At 37.7% G+C, this 16,637-nt stretch overlaps 1 protein-coding gene across 1 annotated transcript in view; it reads left to right on the forward strand.

The window, feature by feature from the left end:
* LOC124619703 (dynein axonemal heavy chain 2) overlaps positions 1-16,637 on the forward strand; it is a 1,014,172-nt gene that overhangs the window by 971,660 nt on the left and 25,875 nt on the right. The window contains 1 exon segment of the mRNA XM_047146260.1: positions 16-238. Coding sequence (XP_047002216.1) covers positions 16-238 — 223 coding nt within the window.

Below are 16,637 nucleotides of genomic sequence, written 5' to 3' on the forward strand. Positions count from 1 at the left end.
ATTATTGCATCATAGGCTTTCTTCCCTGCCAACCTATGTAATACCACGAGATGGCTCTCTCCAGTCCTACCAAGATTATATAGCACTACTTCCAAATGTCGACCAACCAGAGGCATTTGGTCAGCACTCAAATGCAGATATCACATCTCTCATTTCTGAGACAAGAAGTATGTTTGAAACACTTATGTCAATGCAGGTGCAAGTAGCTGCTGGAGAAGGAGAAAGCAAGGAAGAAAAGGTGATGTTTGTACCCTACTAAGTATGTTTGATTTCTTAAGTAAGTTTCATTTAAATAATAATCTATTGCATGTCAAATACTGTGTTTATAATTTTGGCTTAAATGACTAGCACTCACAAAACTTTATTTTGAAATAATTGTCATAAACCATTTGACATTCATTACATTTCTGTGCATAATGGTATTCAGCTGAATGCATCCTTGTTATTCTCCTTCATGGCTTGTAATGTGATCCACACACCTTTCATTAGGTCATTATCTCACTCATCTGTTACACATTGCAACATCAAAAAACTCTCCCAGTTTATCGACCATCAATCTGCCTGACTACATGTCTCACATGCCTTAAAATTTTTAACGTTTTAGACACACACACACACACACACACACACACACACATACATGAACGTCAAGTATTTAGTACATAGACTTGAATGATTTTCATGGTGCACATGTTTATTTTGAAATCAAGCCTTGTTATTTGTGTTTGACATTCCTTGTTCGTGAATTACTCTTCTCATAACCCTAATTCAGTATACCCCACTTGACATTTTAGAACTCATCTACCAACTGCACTGTTTTATCTTCAAATCTTAGAGTCCTGTAATTTTCTGTACCTAAATAAAAAGCAGTGGAAACAGTTAGGTTTCTAAAGTCAATGTTATTTTCTGTTTAGCCAAATTACAGATAGAAAAGTGTGAATGGTAAAGTTGCTGCACATGCTTGTGACTTATTACACAAGTTCCCTCATTCCACTACTTCCTATTCTTTCACTTTCGCAGGGTGTATATGACCCGGGACAACTGGGAGATCCAGGAAAAACCCGGGAATTTTTTCATCCAGGAGAAAACCGGGAAAAACCTGGGAATTTTTTAGAATTCTGGCAATTTTTCATTGTTTTGGTTTACAGATAATTTTTTGTAATTTTGATTGGTAAGAACCAATACTTTGACAAAGGATATTACTGTGTCCCAATACTGCAATAATAAAACATGAATGAGAGAAAAAACAAAAATAAAACTTAAATTGCAGGGGAAATGTGCCATATACAGCAATAAAACAGTACTGATACAAGCATCTGCCAACAGCAAAATGTGTCAAAGGCTTTAGGAAGACTGTGCAATGCTTCGTAACAAAAAATTGCCTCCAATGAGCGTGACATCACAACTTTTTACATTAGATTCGTTTTAGCAGTTACGAGCGGGATCATGTGCATGCGCAGTTGAGTAGTACTTTCTCCCGCTTCTGGCTACAGAAATGTGGCTGTTGGCTGTGTAAGCAGTCGCAGCAAGCAACTAGATGCTACTGGGAAAAATTTTTCTGGAGCGCCCAAGCTGCCAGATTCATCCATGCGCAGCAGGCCCAAATCTTGGAAGGGGGGGGGGGGGGGCAAATTCATATTCTTGAGGGAAGAAAAACCTTATTTCACAAAGCGACTAGCATCCAGCGCACGTTAGTCTATTGCTTATTCATATTATGACTTTTAAACGCATCCCTGTCGGTTTTTGAACATTTTTGAACACATTCTAAGTTGATTTATGAATGCATGCATAGTGTACATGATGTTTCTGTCAGGGGAATCCTCGTCGCATGTAGAAGCAAACTTTCCTACAGACAAAAGGGGCTATACAAGCTGGGCAGAGGAAGGCCGAACGGATGAATGCCATCCACTGTCTGATTGTGTGGTTGACTGGGTTTGCGAATGGTGAGCATTGTTATAATTACTAGCGAAATCCATAGATTCAGACTACAGGAGTGGAAATAAACGAATAACAGGTAAGAAAGGTTATGTATTACCTTCTCGGTGTATCCAAGAAAATGAAATTTTGACAGAAAATTTTTGGACAGATCGCTATTCTAGTAAAGGACAGTTGTACAATCCCCAGCTAGCAGCCGCTTTAAATTGTATTCTGGAAGAAGCGCAGAAAATGCATTGTACGAACATGCAACAATGCCCAAACTGGAGAATAATCGCAGGATAACTAAACTGGTGATTCTGGCAGAGTTAGTGAAGTTAACCTGCGAATAAGCTTTGACATTGGCAGGAATAGTTACAGAATTCGTGATAACAAGACTGTTTGTTAGAATGAGGAAGGAGAAGAAACAGGGACATCACACAAATTATGGAACAATATGACGATTCCAAGTTTGTATAAAAATTTCGTACTACTACTTTTGGATCTCATGCTTGAGAAACTGGAGATGTATGAATGAAGTGTGAAACTATTTTGTAACGTAAAGCTTTTTGCTTGTAGTAGGCCTAATAGGCATTTGATATTGGTATTTTGTGAATTATATTCTGTCATTACAAAAAAGACTGTTTGTGCCAAAACAGTCTCATTTATGTTGTGTGTATTACAATTGTTGCAGTATTAGAAAGGCCTATTTTGTTTTATCTAGCAGACAGTGACAAAATAGACGTAATCATATCGGGAAACCACACTAGTCTTGGGTCCTATATGTATTAACAGCTTTTTCAGTATTAGACAATGACATTTCGGCTTTTCATGTAGCGAAACGTTTGATGAGGTAATAGATTCTTTCGCAGAAAGGAAAGGACGCCATGTAAAGCTGTACCAAGATTATAGAGAAAAAAATTCTAGGAGCTAAGGACTGAAGAAATGTGTATTGTCTTGCTTGTATCATGTCTTTACTGGGTTTATGTATCCTATATTTAATATTATGTCACACAAAGCAGCAAGTTGTTAGCTGATATGGAACAGAGAGTGCAAATTTTCTGAAGAGTAAAGGGACAGAATGTCAAACCGGCTGACTATAAGCAGGAGAGGCACCACAGGACATTTTAATTTCCACTGTCCTGAATATGGTTTAATGGCATCCATTACAAAATATACCCGTTTCAATTCCACAGAGTGAAGTACAGTGATGTGCGATAGAAGAATGCTGTGTGAGGAGATGAGGCACTGCACTTTGTCACACTTAGACCAAATAACATGTCTTACATTTCCTCAAACACATATGTTTTATGCATCAGACTCTTCAGAGAGATGTGTGCTACAAAATGAACATATTTTTGAAAATTCGATTTTTTTTTTAATTTTTGACGTCCTATCTTGAATGCTTGAGGGAATGGCGAAATATTGCCCCGGTTCGGAAATATTAGAGATCTGGGACTGATGTGCAGAGCAGTCTGAGTTAGAGTGGGGAAGTGGGTTGTCTCCTTGTGACCCGTGTTTACGTATAGTGATTTTGCTGTTTCCTCTTCGTTTACTGCTCTCACGTCAAATGAAAACAAAACAGATTTCTGTGACCAGGAGGTATCAAGTGAATTAAAATACATTAACATAATTATGGAAGGCTAAAATGTGTTATTAGTTGCAGATTTTATTTTATTTCCACCTTTCTGACAGCTAAGCATTAATTGCCTTGCAGAACAATGAAGTTATTTTTGTCGGTTTGCCAAAAAAAATTTCTTTTATTGATCTTTTCCGCTGAGGCAGACAATATATTTGAAACAAAGTGTTTAATTCTGCACACTGTTCACTGCATTTCAAGTGCACATTTTCAACTTCTAGCACGTTTGGCATTATGCCATAATAAAGAACAAAACATGAGATAACACAGTACTGGTACATTCCAAAGACCACATTGAAAAGCTTAATATCAGGTCATGGCCTACTTCACTGGGAATCTGGACATACGATTGTGCACTTTAAATGTGCATGTTTTAGTATTGGTCACAAAATTCTGATCCTCTTGGAGTATCCTCTGATGTCTTGTTTCTTTTATGACATAATGTAAGATCTTTTAATGTTTTACACATATGAACATACGGGCTCCCTATGACATTGTAGCTGTGCAAGCATGGTGATGCCTGTCATCTGGTGCTCTCTGGCAATTGCAGAAACAAATCTATTTCTAACAGGTTGCAGGAAAATATCCTGAATAGTGGTTTGAAAAGCGTTACCATCAAAGTACCATTCTGGCAGTTACATCAGAACTATGTGTGATAATGTATGATGAATTTCTTAAATCACAGAGCGTTTGACTCTCACTTAAAAATCAACTCTTTGATGATGAGCCATTTAGATGAATTTTGAGCCCAGAAGATCAGACATTTATCTCGTTATTAAAAATTTTACTGGCACCTTTGTGTGATATATCTTTAACTGTAATACGCGCATAAAAGACCAACATTGTATGTGAAAGCTTAGATTCTCTTGCAGTGTATTAATCTTATAGACCAATATTATATGTGAAAGCTTTGCATTTCGTGTAGCAACACAATGTATATTAATTTAAACCGTTAACTTTTTCTTGTTATGTGTTCGCGCTACTTAACAGTGATGTTGCTATTGGTTGACTACATCACATGTCCTAAGCTCTGAATACCCGCTGTGATTGGCTGGCGAGATCACGTGACATGAGCTATGACTGGCTTACAAAAGCGCATCGCAATCTCAATTTCAATGCTTCAGAAAGTAACATGTGGTGTTTGGTGGAATTCGAATTTATACTTTCATAATACAAAAATTTGAAGCTGCACATCAAAGATCTTTCCAAAACACGTTTTTTTCTGTGTTTAGTTTTCTAAAGTGCCGGGAAATTCTACACCCATGTATAAAACCATAATCATTCAAAGGACTTATAAGTTATACAGTTCCGAGAGAAAATATACTGTCAGTTAACAGGGAGCAGTATGTTTTCACACGGGAGAAAGTGTATTTTTAACCAGGAAATACGGGAGAAATCCGGGAATTTTTTTTCCTTGTCCGCGTATACACCCTGCTTTGGGCAGGCAACAACTTATGTGTAACCACAAGGCTTCAACCAATCTTACCCATGTTACAATAGCTAGTCAGAGCCCAAAGAGCTTGACAAGACATATAAACAGTGCTCTGCCATAGCAACAGTACACTCAGAGCTGATGAATCTGAGAGCCAGGAATTAACACAGAGAACATCCCAATGGAGCCCTCAAATCTCAAGCCAATAGTGTCATTTAGTAGTCAGTGAGACATTGTGTGACGCATAATACATTTTCACCACAATGAAGCAGTGTGGGTAGGCGAGCAGCCCATCCATATTTCATCACCATCAATCAAACCATCCACAATCTGAATGTCTAGATAAAACATTGGTCCCACAGATAAAACATTGATCCCATAAATTCTTACTGACATGTATATAAGGGCTGTCTCCCCATTTCTTGGTAATCACCCATGGAAGTGTCATTTTTAATTTATGTTTTAAAATTTTGATTACAAAGCTAACAAAATAATTTTGAATTTATGATTTTAATGTCTTTCTTGCAAACATAATAGTTTTCCCCTTATAAGAATGTTATATTAATCTTCCTTTTAAAGTAAAGTACATTGCTGCTCTTATCTACACCTTACTGATTACCACTTAGAGCAAAATTTTTATCTATTTATACTTCAGTGTAGTTAAATTTTAATGACCATTTTGCTTAGAGGTAAAATATTACATGATATACCTGAATGTTGTGGTGTCAGTGATATCCTACTTTCAAGATTAGTTCCTCTGTCACCAAACAAAATATCACACACTGTTAGAGAAATGAGGTAAACTTGAAGTGGGGTAATGAATTTTTCAATGCTTTTACGTAAAATATATACTGTCTGACAGAAAAAGTTAAGCACCCAAAAACTTGGCTGGATGTTAATGTGACTTCGTACACATACATACCATAAATGGGTTTGTATAAGGGGCATTCAAAAAGAAATGAGCGGAGGCATAATTACAGAAACCAGTATGTTAGAAGTATTGACTCTGGCTGTTGAGACACTTGTCCCACTGTTATACAAGGCAGTGGATGGCTGTCTCATAAAATTCCCGGTGCAGCGATGTTAAACAGTTCCACACGTGCAGCTGGACGTCGTCATCCGAGGTGAATCATTTGCCCCTCAGAGCCTTTTTAAGGGGACCAAAAATGGCATAATCACAGGGAGAGAGGTCCAGACTGTATGGAGGGTGGCCGAGAACCTCCCATTTGAATTTCTGCAGGAGTGCCACGACTGTGTTGGCCATATGAGGCTTTGCATTGTTGTGGAGCAGAATGACCCCACGGTGGTCATTTTGATTTGATCAGTTGGCGGAGAGTGGTCAAGGTTTGGAAGTAATGCTGGGCATTCACTGTTGTCCCATGCTGCAGGAAGTGAATCAGATGGGGGCCATCTTGATCAAAGAAGAACGTCAACATAACGATTCATGTTGGACGATGTCGTCCAGCTAAATGTGCGGAACTGGTTAACATCGCAGCCCTGGGAATTTTATGAGACAGCCATTCACTGCCTTGTGTCACAGTGGGACAAGTATCTCAACAGCCAGGGTCAATACTTCTAACATCCAGGTACTGGTTTCTGTAATTATCCCTCCAGTTCGTTTCTTTTTGAATGCCCCTTATATATGATTAGAGCTGCAATTCTCTGTGAAATGTAGAAAGGCTATCAGAATGTTTAGTGTTATTCATGTTTAGTGTTGTTACCAAATCTGGTAGGATTTATAAGGTCTACAAACAGCATTAGATGTTAAGTGATCACTGTGAAGGACAGGGAGATGTCGCATACTCGTGTGATAGCATTATCAGCATCTGACAGTCTGAAAGAAGCTGAGTTGTGGACCTCCATTTCTCCAGCTGGTTGAATTTCAGTATCCACATTTGTACGGCATTCGAATTTGGTAGTGGTCCAATGCTTGACTGCTTGGGAATGTGACAGCAGAAATATCTGATCGGGGTTACAATAAACCACATCTGACCACCACGTGGGAAAATCAACATATTGTGTACCAAGATCACTGTAACAACTTCACAACTACACCTGCCATCCAAGAACAAGTAATGTACTTCCTGCAACACTCTGGCAGTGGCTGGACTAGGAATTACCGTCCCATGAATATAGGTGGTCATTGACAGCACAACACAGATGGCCATTTTTGATGTGGTACAGTGACTGGGAAGCATGGACTGTTGATGAATGTTGTTGCATTGTGTTCAGCAATAAATAATGCTTCTGCACTAACAAAGATGACCAATGTCTGTGTGTATGGGGAGAGGTACCATTCTTCCAGTGTTTTGGGGAGGCACAGTAGTGTCACTCCTGGCCTCATGGTGTGGGAAGTTGTCAGGTATGACTTCAGGTCACAGTTGATAATGATTCAGGGTACTCTAATGGCACCGCAGTGTCTCATGGACATCTTGCATCTTCGTGTTATCCCTCATGAAAAAATATTTAGGTGCAATTTTTCAACAAGACAAAGCTCATTCACATATCTGTGTGAACTGAGTGCATCATACTCAGGTATTCAAGTGGACAGCAAGAGCTACAGATATGTCCCCAATAAAACATATGCAGGACTAGCGCAGACATTAACTCTGGTCTGAGTGACAGTATGCAAGACATCAAGGACCAGTTACAACAGTTTTGGCCAGCTTGCCTCAGAAGAGGATACAATGGCTTTACGACACCCTTCACAACCAAATCAGTGGATGCATCCTGGCCAGAGGGGGTACAATGCCATGCTGACAAGGGGGCTCATACTGCCAAGTTCTTTGTAAATATGACTTTATTTTCTAATCAATGAAGTAATATTACATATCCACCAGTCCATGAAGGTTCATTTTATTTCCTCCTCCCAATCCGTGTGCTTCACTTTTTTTTGGCACGCAATATACACTATGTGATCAAAAGTATCTGGACACCTGGCTGAAAATGACTTACAAGTACATGGCGCCCTCCATCAGTAATTCTTGAATTAAGTATGGTGTTAGCCCACCCTTAGGCTTGATGACAGCTTCCACTCTCACAGGCATACATTCAACTAGGTGCTGGAAGGTTTCTTGGGGAATGGCAGCCCATTCTTCACAGATTTCTGCATTGAGGAGAGGTATCAATGTTGGTTGATGAGGCCTGGCATGAAGTCGATATTCTGAAACATCCCAAAGGTGTTTCTTCACCAAACAGAGATAACTCAATGGTTACATGTACTGCAGAAGAAGAAAAGGCAGCATTTCCACTCTGTGAACCTACAGCAACACCACTTGTGCACCTGCCTACATGCAGTTCGTCAAAAATATCACTGCCAGCAGAAACACCAGCTGCAACAGCAGTACAACCCCTGGAGCCTACAGCAACAGCAATCTTATCCCCACCTGCAAGCAAGTCAATAGCTTCATCATCTCCAAGGGAATTGACAGCATCAGCTCAAGGTAAATCAACAAGCAAGTCATCAGTTTCATCATCTTCAGTAAAGAAGGAAGCATCTACTGAAGAAAAATCGTCATCATCACAGAGAACAGGAGGTAAACGTAAAGTTGTGTGTCCTCCTCATCTGAAGGATTTTTTAACCACAGGCACGAGAAAGAAGAAACCACCAAAATAGGTAATAATCCAAACAACTTCTCCATTTTTCATCAAAACATAAGGGGAATAAGAAGCAAACTAGATCAATTAGAAGTTAACATAAATAACAAAAACTTTATGAACAATGCTCAGATCTTATGTTTCTCAGAACACCATATTACAGAAGGAATTGAAATGTTACATATAGACAGTTATAGCCTTGCCACCTACTACTGTAGAGATAGCGTGAGAAAAGGTGGAGTAGTAATTTTCATTAAGAATAATTTAACTTTTAGATCTGTAGATGTAAGGAAATATTGCAGTGACCAACAGTTTGAAGTGTGTGCAATAGAAGTGACATTAAACAGTTCCAAATTAATAGTAGTTACAGTGTACAGGGCACCAGGAACCAATTTCACAGTCTTTATGGTTCAGTTAGAATTGTTACTATCAACCTTATTTTCTAAAAATAATGACATTATCTTACTTGGGGACTTTAATGTCAACTTCGCAATGGAATGCAACAACAAAGTAGAGCTCCAGAATTTGCTGAGTTCCTACAATCTTACATCAGTGGTTGACTTTCCTACTAGGATCACACCTGACTGTCAATCTCTGATAGACAATATATTTTTAGATGTAAATTTATACCAGAACTTCACTGTCACTGCAATAGTAAATGGCATATCAGACCATGATGGACAGCTCCTCACTCTACATGACTACAGACCTGTCAAGAAAGCAGTCCCATCCTGGAAGGCAATCAGACTTATGAACAAAGAGACCCTGGAATTTTTTAACCATAAGCTGCAGCATGAAGATTGGAATTCAGTTCGCAGAGTAGATGATGTTGATACAAAGTTCAACATATTCATAAATGAATTCCTATCCCACTTTGAAGAAGCTTTTCCTAAAAAGTTTGTTAGGAACAATATTTCCTCGTCCTTAAAGAAGCCATGGATCACAAAGGGTATTCGAGTGTCATGTAAATATAAGAGAGAACTTTATGTTGCAACCAGAGGGTCAAGGGACAGAGAATTAATCAGCCATTATAACATGTATTGTAAAATCCTAAAGAAAGTTATTCAGACATCAAAAGCACTGTATTATGTAAAAGAAATTGATAACTCCAATAATAAAATGAAGACTGTCTGGCAAATAGTTAACAAGGAGACAGGGAACAATAAAAAAAGAGCTGTAGAAAACTTCATAATCAAACATGAAGGGAATCTTGTGCAAAATCCTGAGATCATAGCTGAAATCTTTAATAAACACTTCCTGTCAGTGTCTGAGCAAATAGGCTGCAAGGGTTCTGTGAATGATGCCCTGACCTTTTTGCGAAATGCTTTCCCTAACAAAATCATCCAAATGCATATTAGACCTGTTACAGTATCAGAAATTGAAAGAACAATTGCCTCCATGAAAACCAAGAATTCCTGTGGAGTAGACAATATTTCTAGCAAATTGTTAAAGCAGTGTTGTACTTCTGTAAGCAATATACTGTGTCATATTTTCAATGCCTCTTTGCAGCAAGGAATTGTTCCTGATAGACTAAAGTATGCTATCGTGAAGCCTCTCTTTAAGAAAGGGGAGAAAACTGATGTTAAAAATTTCAGACCAATATCTCTCCTGACTGTGTTTTCAAAGATACTAGAAAAGCTCATGTATTCTAGAATTTTAGAACACCTACATAAATTCAATATTCTCAGCAAACATCAGTTTGGTTTCCGGAAAGGTCTGTCAACTGAACAAGCAATATATGCTTTTATAGATAAGGTTTTGGAATCTCTAAATGAGAAAATGGTGACAACAGGGTTATTTTGTGATTTATGTAAAGCCTTTGACACTGTGAACCACCAAATACTGTTACTGAAGGCAGACCATCTAGGAATAAGTGGTGTAGCAAATAACTGGCTTCAGTCATACCTGACAGAGAGGAAACAGAAAGTAGTCTTAGATAAGTCAGACAATTTGTGTGGTGGAATGATTTCATCGGAATGGAGAGACATAAATTGTGGAGTTCCACAGGGCTCTATTCTTGGTCCTTTGCTGTTCCTGTTATTTATAAATGATTTACCTTATTCTTCAATGATTCAGTGCAATTTTACCATCTTTGCAGATGATACTAACATAATGGTTAATGGTCTTAAATGTGAAAATGTTCAAGAGTCTGTTAATACTATTCTTATAGATTTAATGAAATGGTTTACTGCAAATGGTCTTTCACTTAACCTGAGTAAGACTAATTATATTCAGTTCACCCCAACTGCCAAAACTGAGGAAGAAATGACTGTTAAATATGCCACACAGGTCATAGAAAGAGTGGAAGTAACAAAGTTTCTAGGCGTGAAGATTGACTGTAGAGTAAACTGGTCCCATCACATTTTAGATCTTTACAAGAGACTCAGCTCTTCAGTTTTTGCAATGCGAATCATCTCTGTCAGTGCAAACTTAAGCATTAAAAAAGCTGCATACTATGGTTACTTCCATTCTTTGATGGCATATGGGATTATTTTCTGGGGAAATCAACCTCTTGCAAAGAAAATATTCATTGCTCAGAAGCGTGTTGTAAGAGTGATGTCTGGTGTAGATCCTAGATGCAGCTGCAGAAGCCTATTCCGGAATCTGGGAATTCTTACAACTACTTCTCAATATATATACTCACTTATGTGTTTCATAAGTAAAAACACTGATTTATACAAATGTAACAGTGAATACCATCAGTATAACACAAGGAGGAAACATGATTTCCACACTGAAGGTAAAAATTTGAAGATTGTGCAGAAGGGTGTACAGTCCTCTGGTATAAAGATATTTAATGCTCTTCCTCCAGAAATCAAATGTGAAATTGCCAACAAATCTACATTTAAAGAGCTTCTGAGGCAATTTCTTTTAGCCATGTCATTTTACAGTTATGAAGAGTTTATGAAACACAGTGAGAAACGGCCTTAAAATAAGATGTATTATCATATAAATTGAACATTAAGCTGAACATTCTTGTCACATATGTAACTCTTTTAGTGTTAACTGCTTATATTTAACAGTCTGGGTTATATGACCTTTTCAGGTTTAATTTACTTTGTTTTATACCTGTAATCTGTAGGTCTAAGGATTCTCATTCCATTATATTGTGTTATGGATCATTGTAGTGGTTAAGTAACTTTATATTCTTTACCTGTAAACATAGTGTACAAGTACTTGTCATTGACAATGTAAAAATTGACACACACTACATCCATGTGAAATTGTCACAGTTGGATCCATGGTGTAAGAAATAATAAATAAATAAATATAAAATTTAGGTCAGGACTCTGTGCTGGCCAGTCCATTACAGGGATGTTATTGTCATGTAACCACTCTGCCACAGGCCGTGCATTATGAACAGGTGCTTGATCGTGTTGAAAGATGCAATAGCCATCCCTGAATTGCTCTTCAACAATGGGAAGCAAGAAGGTGCATAAAACATCAATGTAGCCCTGTGCTGTGATACAGCCACCCAAAACAACAAGGGGTGCAAGCCACCTCCATGAAAAACAGAACCACACCATAACACCACCATCTCTGAATTTTACTGTTGGCACTACACACACTGGCAGATGACGTTCACCGGGTATTCGCCATACCCACACCCTGCCATTGGATCGCCACATTGTGTACCGTGACTCGTCACTCCACACAACGTTTTTCCACTGTCAATCGTTCAATGTTTACACTCCTTACACCAAGCAAGGCATTGTTTGGCATTTACAGGTGTGATGTGTGGCTTATAAGCAGCCATTTGACCATGAAATCCAAGTTTTTTCACCTTCCGCCTAACTGCCATAGTACTTGCAGTGGATACTGATGCAGTTTGGAATTCCTGTGTGATGGTTGGATAGATGTCTGCCTATTAGACATTATGACCTTCTTCAACTGTCGGCGGTCTCTGTCAGTCAACGGAGAGGTCGGCCTGTATGCTTTTGTGCTGTACATGTCCCTTCACATTTCCACTTCACTATCACATCGCAAACAGTGGACCTGGGGATGTTTATGAGTGTGTGAATCTCATGTACAGACTTATGACACAAGTGACACCCAGTCACCTGACCACGTTCGAAGTCTTTGTGTTCCACGGAGTGCTCCATTCTACCCACTCACAATGTCTAATGACTACTGAGGTCGCTGTTATGGAGTACCTGGCTGTAGATGGCAGAACAATGCACCCAATATGAGAAACGTACATGTTTGTGGGTGTCCAGATACTTTTGATCACATAGTGTATATGAGAGCTTTTGAGGCTTTTCAGTAACTGTTATGTTTCTCAGTGACATGAGCATTATGATGAAGAACCCAAAACTGACTATACCAGCCACAATTAAGTAATATGTTAACAGGATTGCAAGAAATTTAGCTATTTAAACCTAAATATTATGAAACTTAAACACTACCTGCTGCCCACCCCCCTGAGATCACTCTGGTACTTTCTGCAATTGGCCTTAACTCCTGGAGACAACAGTGTCCATATGTTTGTGAGCTGTGCATGTATGAATGTGTTCATTTTTAAACTTCTGGTGAAAGGACTCATCTGATAGCTTCATAATATCCAACAGTCTACTTTTAAATGTGCCTGTCTGATGCTGAACTCCACCATTATGTGATGAGTTGCAGTCTAATATTTTAATGGTCAGACAAAGATCAAACTCCAAACACAAAATCCTTCATAACTAGGCACATAAATTAATCAAAAAATTGTAAATAGACTAACTATCTTGGCAGAGTTCATGTTTCACTGAAAACACATTTTGTTAGTATATTTTACATAGTCCTACTGCCTATTTTCCTATGGTTTACTAAATAGGTATGTAGCTTTGTACCTCAGAAAAATAGTAAACATTGCAGATATTGGATAAAGACAAAATCAGCAATCATGTAGAAGCTTCTTCAAAAGGTTCGCTTCTGGTAATGTGCCAGTACATGTACTCTTTAAGTAACATTTACAGCTCATAATAAGTCATTTTTGATGCACTGTGATGTAATCAATAATAGTAAACAAAGGTAAAGGGCAATTCAATAACTATAAAGTTTACTGATAACACAAGTGTACTGCTAGCAGACACAGCTCAGACAATAGTTGAATAGGACTTCAAGTGGTACACAGCCAACAATTTAAGTATTAATCTCACAAAGAGTCATATTGTGCAGTTTCAAACAAGCAATGATGATTTTTAATGTCAGAAGTATACATTAATGGTCATAAATGAATAAAGCGGAATGTGTGGAATTCATTTGGGGCCCAGCTGGATAACAAATGAAATTAGAGTTAGCACATGGGTAAGCACAGTTCAGCTTGTTATGCCTTCAGAAACATCTCTGGCCGAAGTGACTTAAATGCAATAGTGTTGGCTTATTTTGCATATTGACAGTCCCTGTTGTCACATGGAATTAACTTCTGAGGGAGTGCAGCTAAAGTAAATAAAGTGATTGTTCAGCAGAAGTGAACAGTAAGAATATCATGTAATGTGGATAACCATACATTTTACACAAGTCTTTTTAAGATCTTGGATTTCTTACACTTACTTCGTGATATGTTTACTCCTTAATGATTTTTGTTGGTGATAATAAAAATCAGTTTCAAATGAAATGTCATATACACAGCCACAGTACAAGACACAAAAACTATTGTCATGTAGACTTCGTCTTCTTGTCCAGGGTGCAGAATGGAGTTCTGCATTTGGTGGTAATGTACTTAGCAGGCTCCTACTCAACGTAAAGCAAGTATTTGGGAATCCCTACCAGTTAAAAAAATTGGAAACATCCCTCATTAGCCACTCATTCTAGAAAATGACATGAATATCTAAAATCAGGAGTTGGAAAGTTTTGTTACCTACATGGCAAGAAGCAGTGTTTTTTTAAGAATATATGTTACATAATGATGAACTATAAGTAGCAGACAGTATTTGCCGATGTAAAAGGTATTTTCTTTGAAAAATACCACTGTAATCGAGTTAATTTTGAGTTGCTAATACCATCTAAACAGCAACTGTGTAGCAAAACTTAGGAGGCAGCAGCAGCATTTTTCAGACTAGCAGCATAAGCATGAATAAATGAAAGTATAGTGGTAATTAATTGTTCAAACAGCATATAGATAAAGTTTCTATGACGTCTTTATCTTATGTTAACGAATATCTTGACTCATTCTACATCTCTGAAGGTTGTGCTTCTTGATGAAATTTCAGACCAGGATGAATTAATGGATGTAATTTCCATGCTGACTCGAAATTTACTCTCTACTTGAGAGAGAACAATTTATTGACATGCAAGATCTTTAATAAACTTCTCTCAGGAAGCAAATGCCTTGCATATATAAAAAATGAGTCACGAGGACACCATTTAAATCACCTATAAGTTATTTCAGGTGATTGAATAGGAACTGCTGTTTACAGTGCTAATACCATGGACTTTGATGCTCTTCTTACAAAATAATTATTTATACTTAAAATGGATAATTATTTTCCCTCTTTCAAAATTCCTATATTTATGTTCACATAAAGATATCAGATAAATCAGCCACCTGAGTATTGGCGGGAAAACCATAGCATTTATAGGGTGTGGAGGAAATGCCTACCCTTCAACCCTGAACAACTGGACCCCTCTATGGTTCACAACCGTAGTTGTAACTTGGAGCTTGCCCCACACAAGTTTGAACATCTTTGACTGTCAACAATGGAAACAAATGTAAGGAAAATTCCACTGCCTGGTAAAAGCCAGGAAAGACTGCATTCTGATACAGCAGGTTGTCACTTAAAAGATAACTTAAATGAGTCGGAGCATCTGAAAATACCCAAGACTGACAGCAGATGGAAACTTAGACTCAAGACAGGAAAGATAAGTAACATAGTGATGCACAGTATAGATTCTCTCATTCAACCGGGTAAACTCAAAATTTTGACAGATTTTGATAACTGGATTTCAAGAAATGAGAAACACTGATCAAGAACCAATGGAATCATAAGGATACAGAATTTATAACAGAATACCAGGGAAAAGAGCAATGAAGCAATGGCTGCAATTTGATACAGGATTTGTGGTCAACCCCAAAATGATAAATTATGTATCAGAATTCAAAGCACAATCTCCTAGGTTCTCAACATTAACTATAAAAGTGGCAAATAGAACATACACAATAATAAATGCCCATGCCCCAACTAATAACAAAAAAAAAAAAAAAAAAAAAAAAATAATAGAAAAGGACACAGAGAAGATGTGGGTGGGTTTTGGGAGCTATTGGATCACACAGCAACAAACATCAACAAAAATCATTCCAAAATATTAATTGGAGACTTTAATGTCCAATTAGGAAGGGAAAAGAGATACAGAGATGTAATAGAGAAATGGCCAGCACAATGAAGAACAATCCAGAATGGCATGAGATTGGTGGAATTCTGTAGAGTCCATGACATGATCTCAAAATCAACATACTTCATGAGAATACCAAATAAACTTAAAACCTGGAAACACCCAGACTGGACAAAAGGAGAATGGCAGGTGGAGCATGTCTGCTTGGGTAAGAACTACCACAAAGAAATCTACAATATGAAAGTCCTGAGAGGAACAGACACCAGATCAGATCATTACTTAATAAAAATAAAAGTTAAATTCATCCCACTGAGAAAGAGAAAATCCCACCCAAAATAGAAGAGAACCATTGACCCTCATAAATTGATAAATAACAAGGAATATGAAGAATAAGTAGCCCCAATAAATCCTAGGAAAAACACCAGTGGTGAAATGACAAATGTGATAAAACAGTGGAATATAGACACCACACCTGGTTAAGGTATCAGAGTCAAAAAACAGAAGAATCTTACTTGGAACTCACAAAACAAAGAAAGATGACTCAAAAAACTTTAAGGAGGGTTAAACATCAATATCAAAAAGATATACTTTCTATGATAGAAACAAATAGTAAGAAGACAAACTCATGAGATTACTGCAAAACATTTAGTAGACAACTCCCAAGATATGATCACCCGACACTAATGCTAAAAGATAAAAAGAATAAGATGGCCCATAGTGATAAAAGAAATTCAGAAATTT

The sequence above is a fragment of the Schistocerca americana genome, chromosome 6 (assembly GCF_021461395.2).
Source record: "Schistocerca americana isolate TAMUIC-IGC-003095 chromosome 6, iqSchAmer2.1, whole genome shotgun sequence".
NCBI lineage: Eukaryota > Metazoa > Arthropoda > Insecta > Orthoptera > Acrididae > Schistocerca > Schistocerca americana.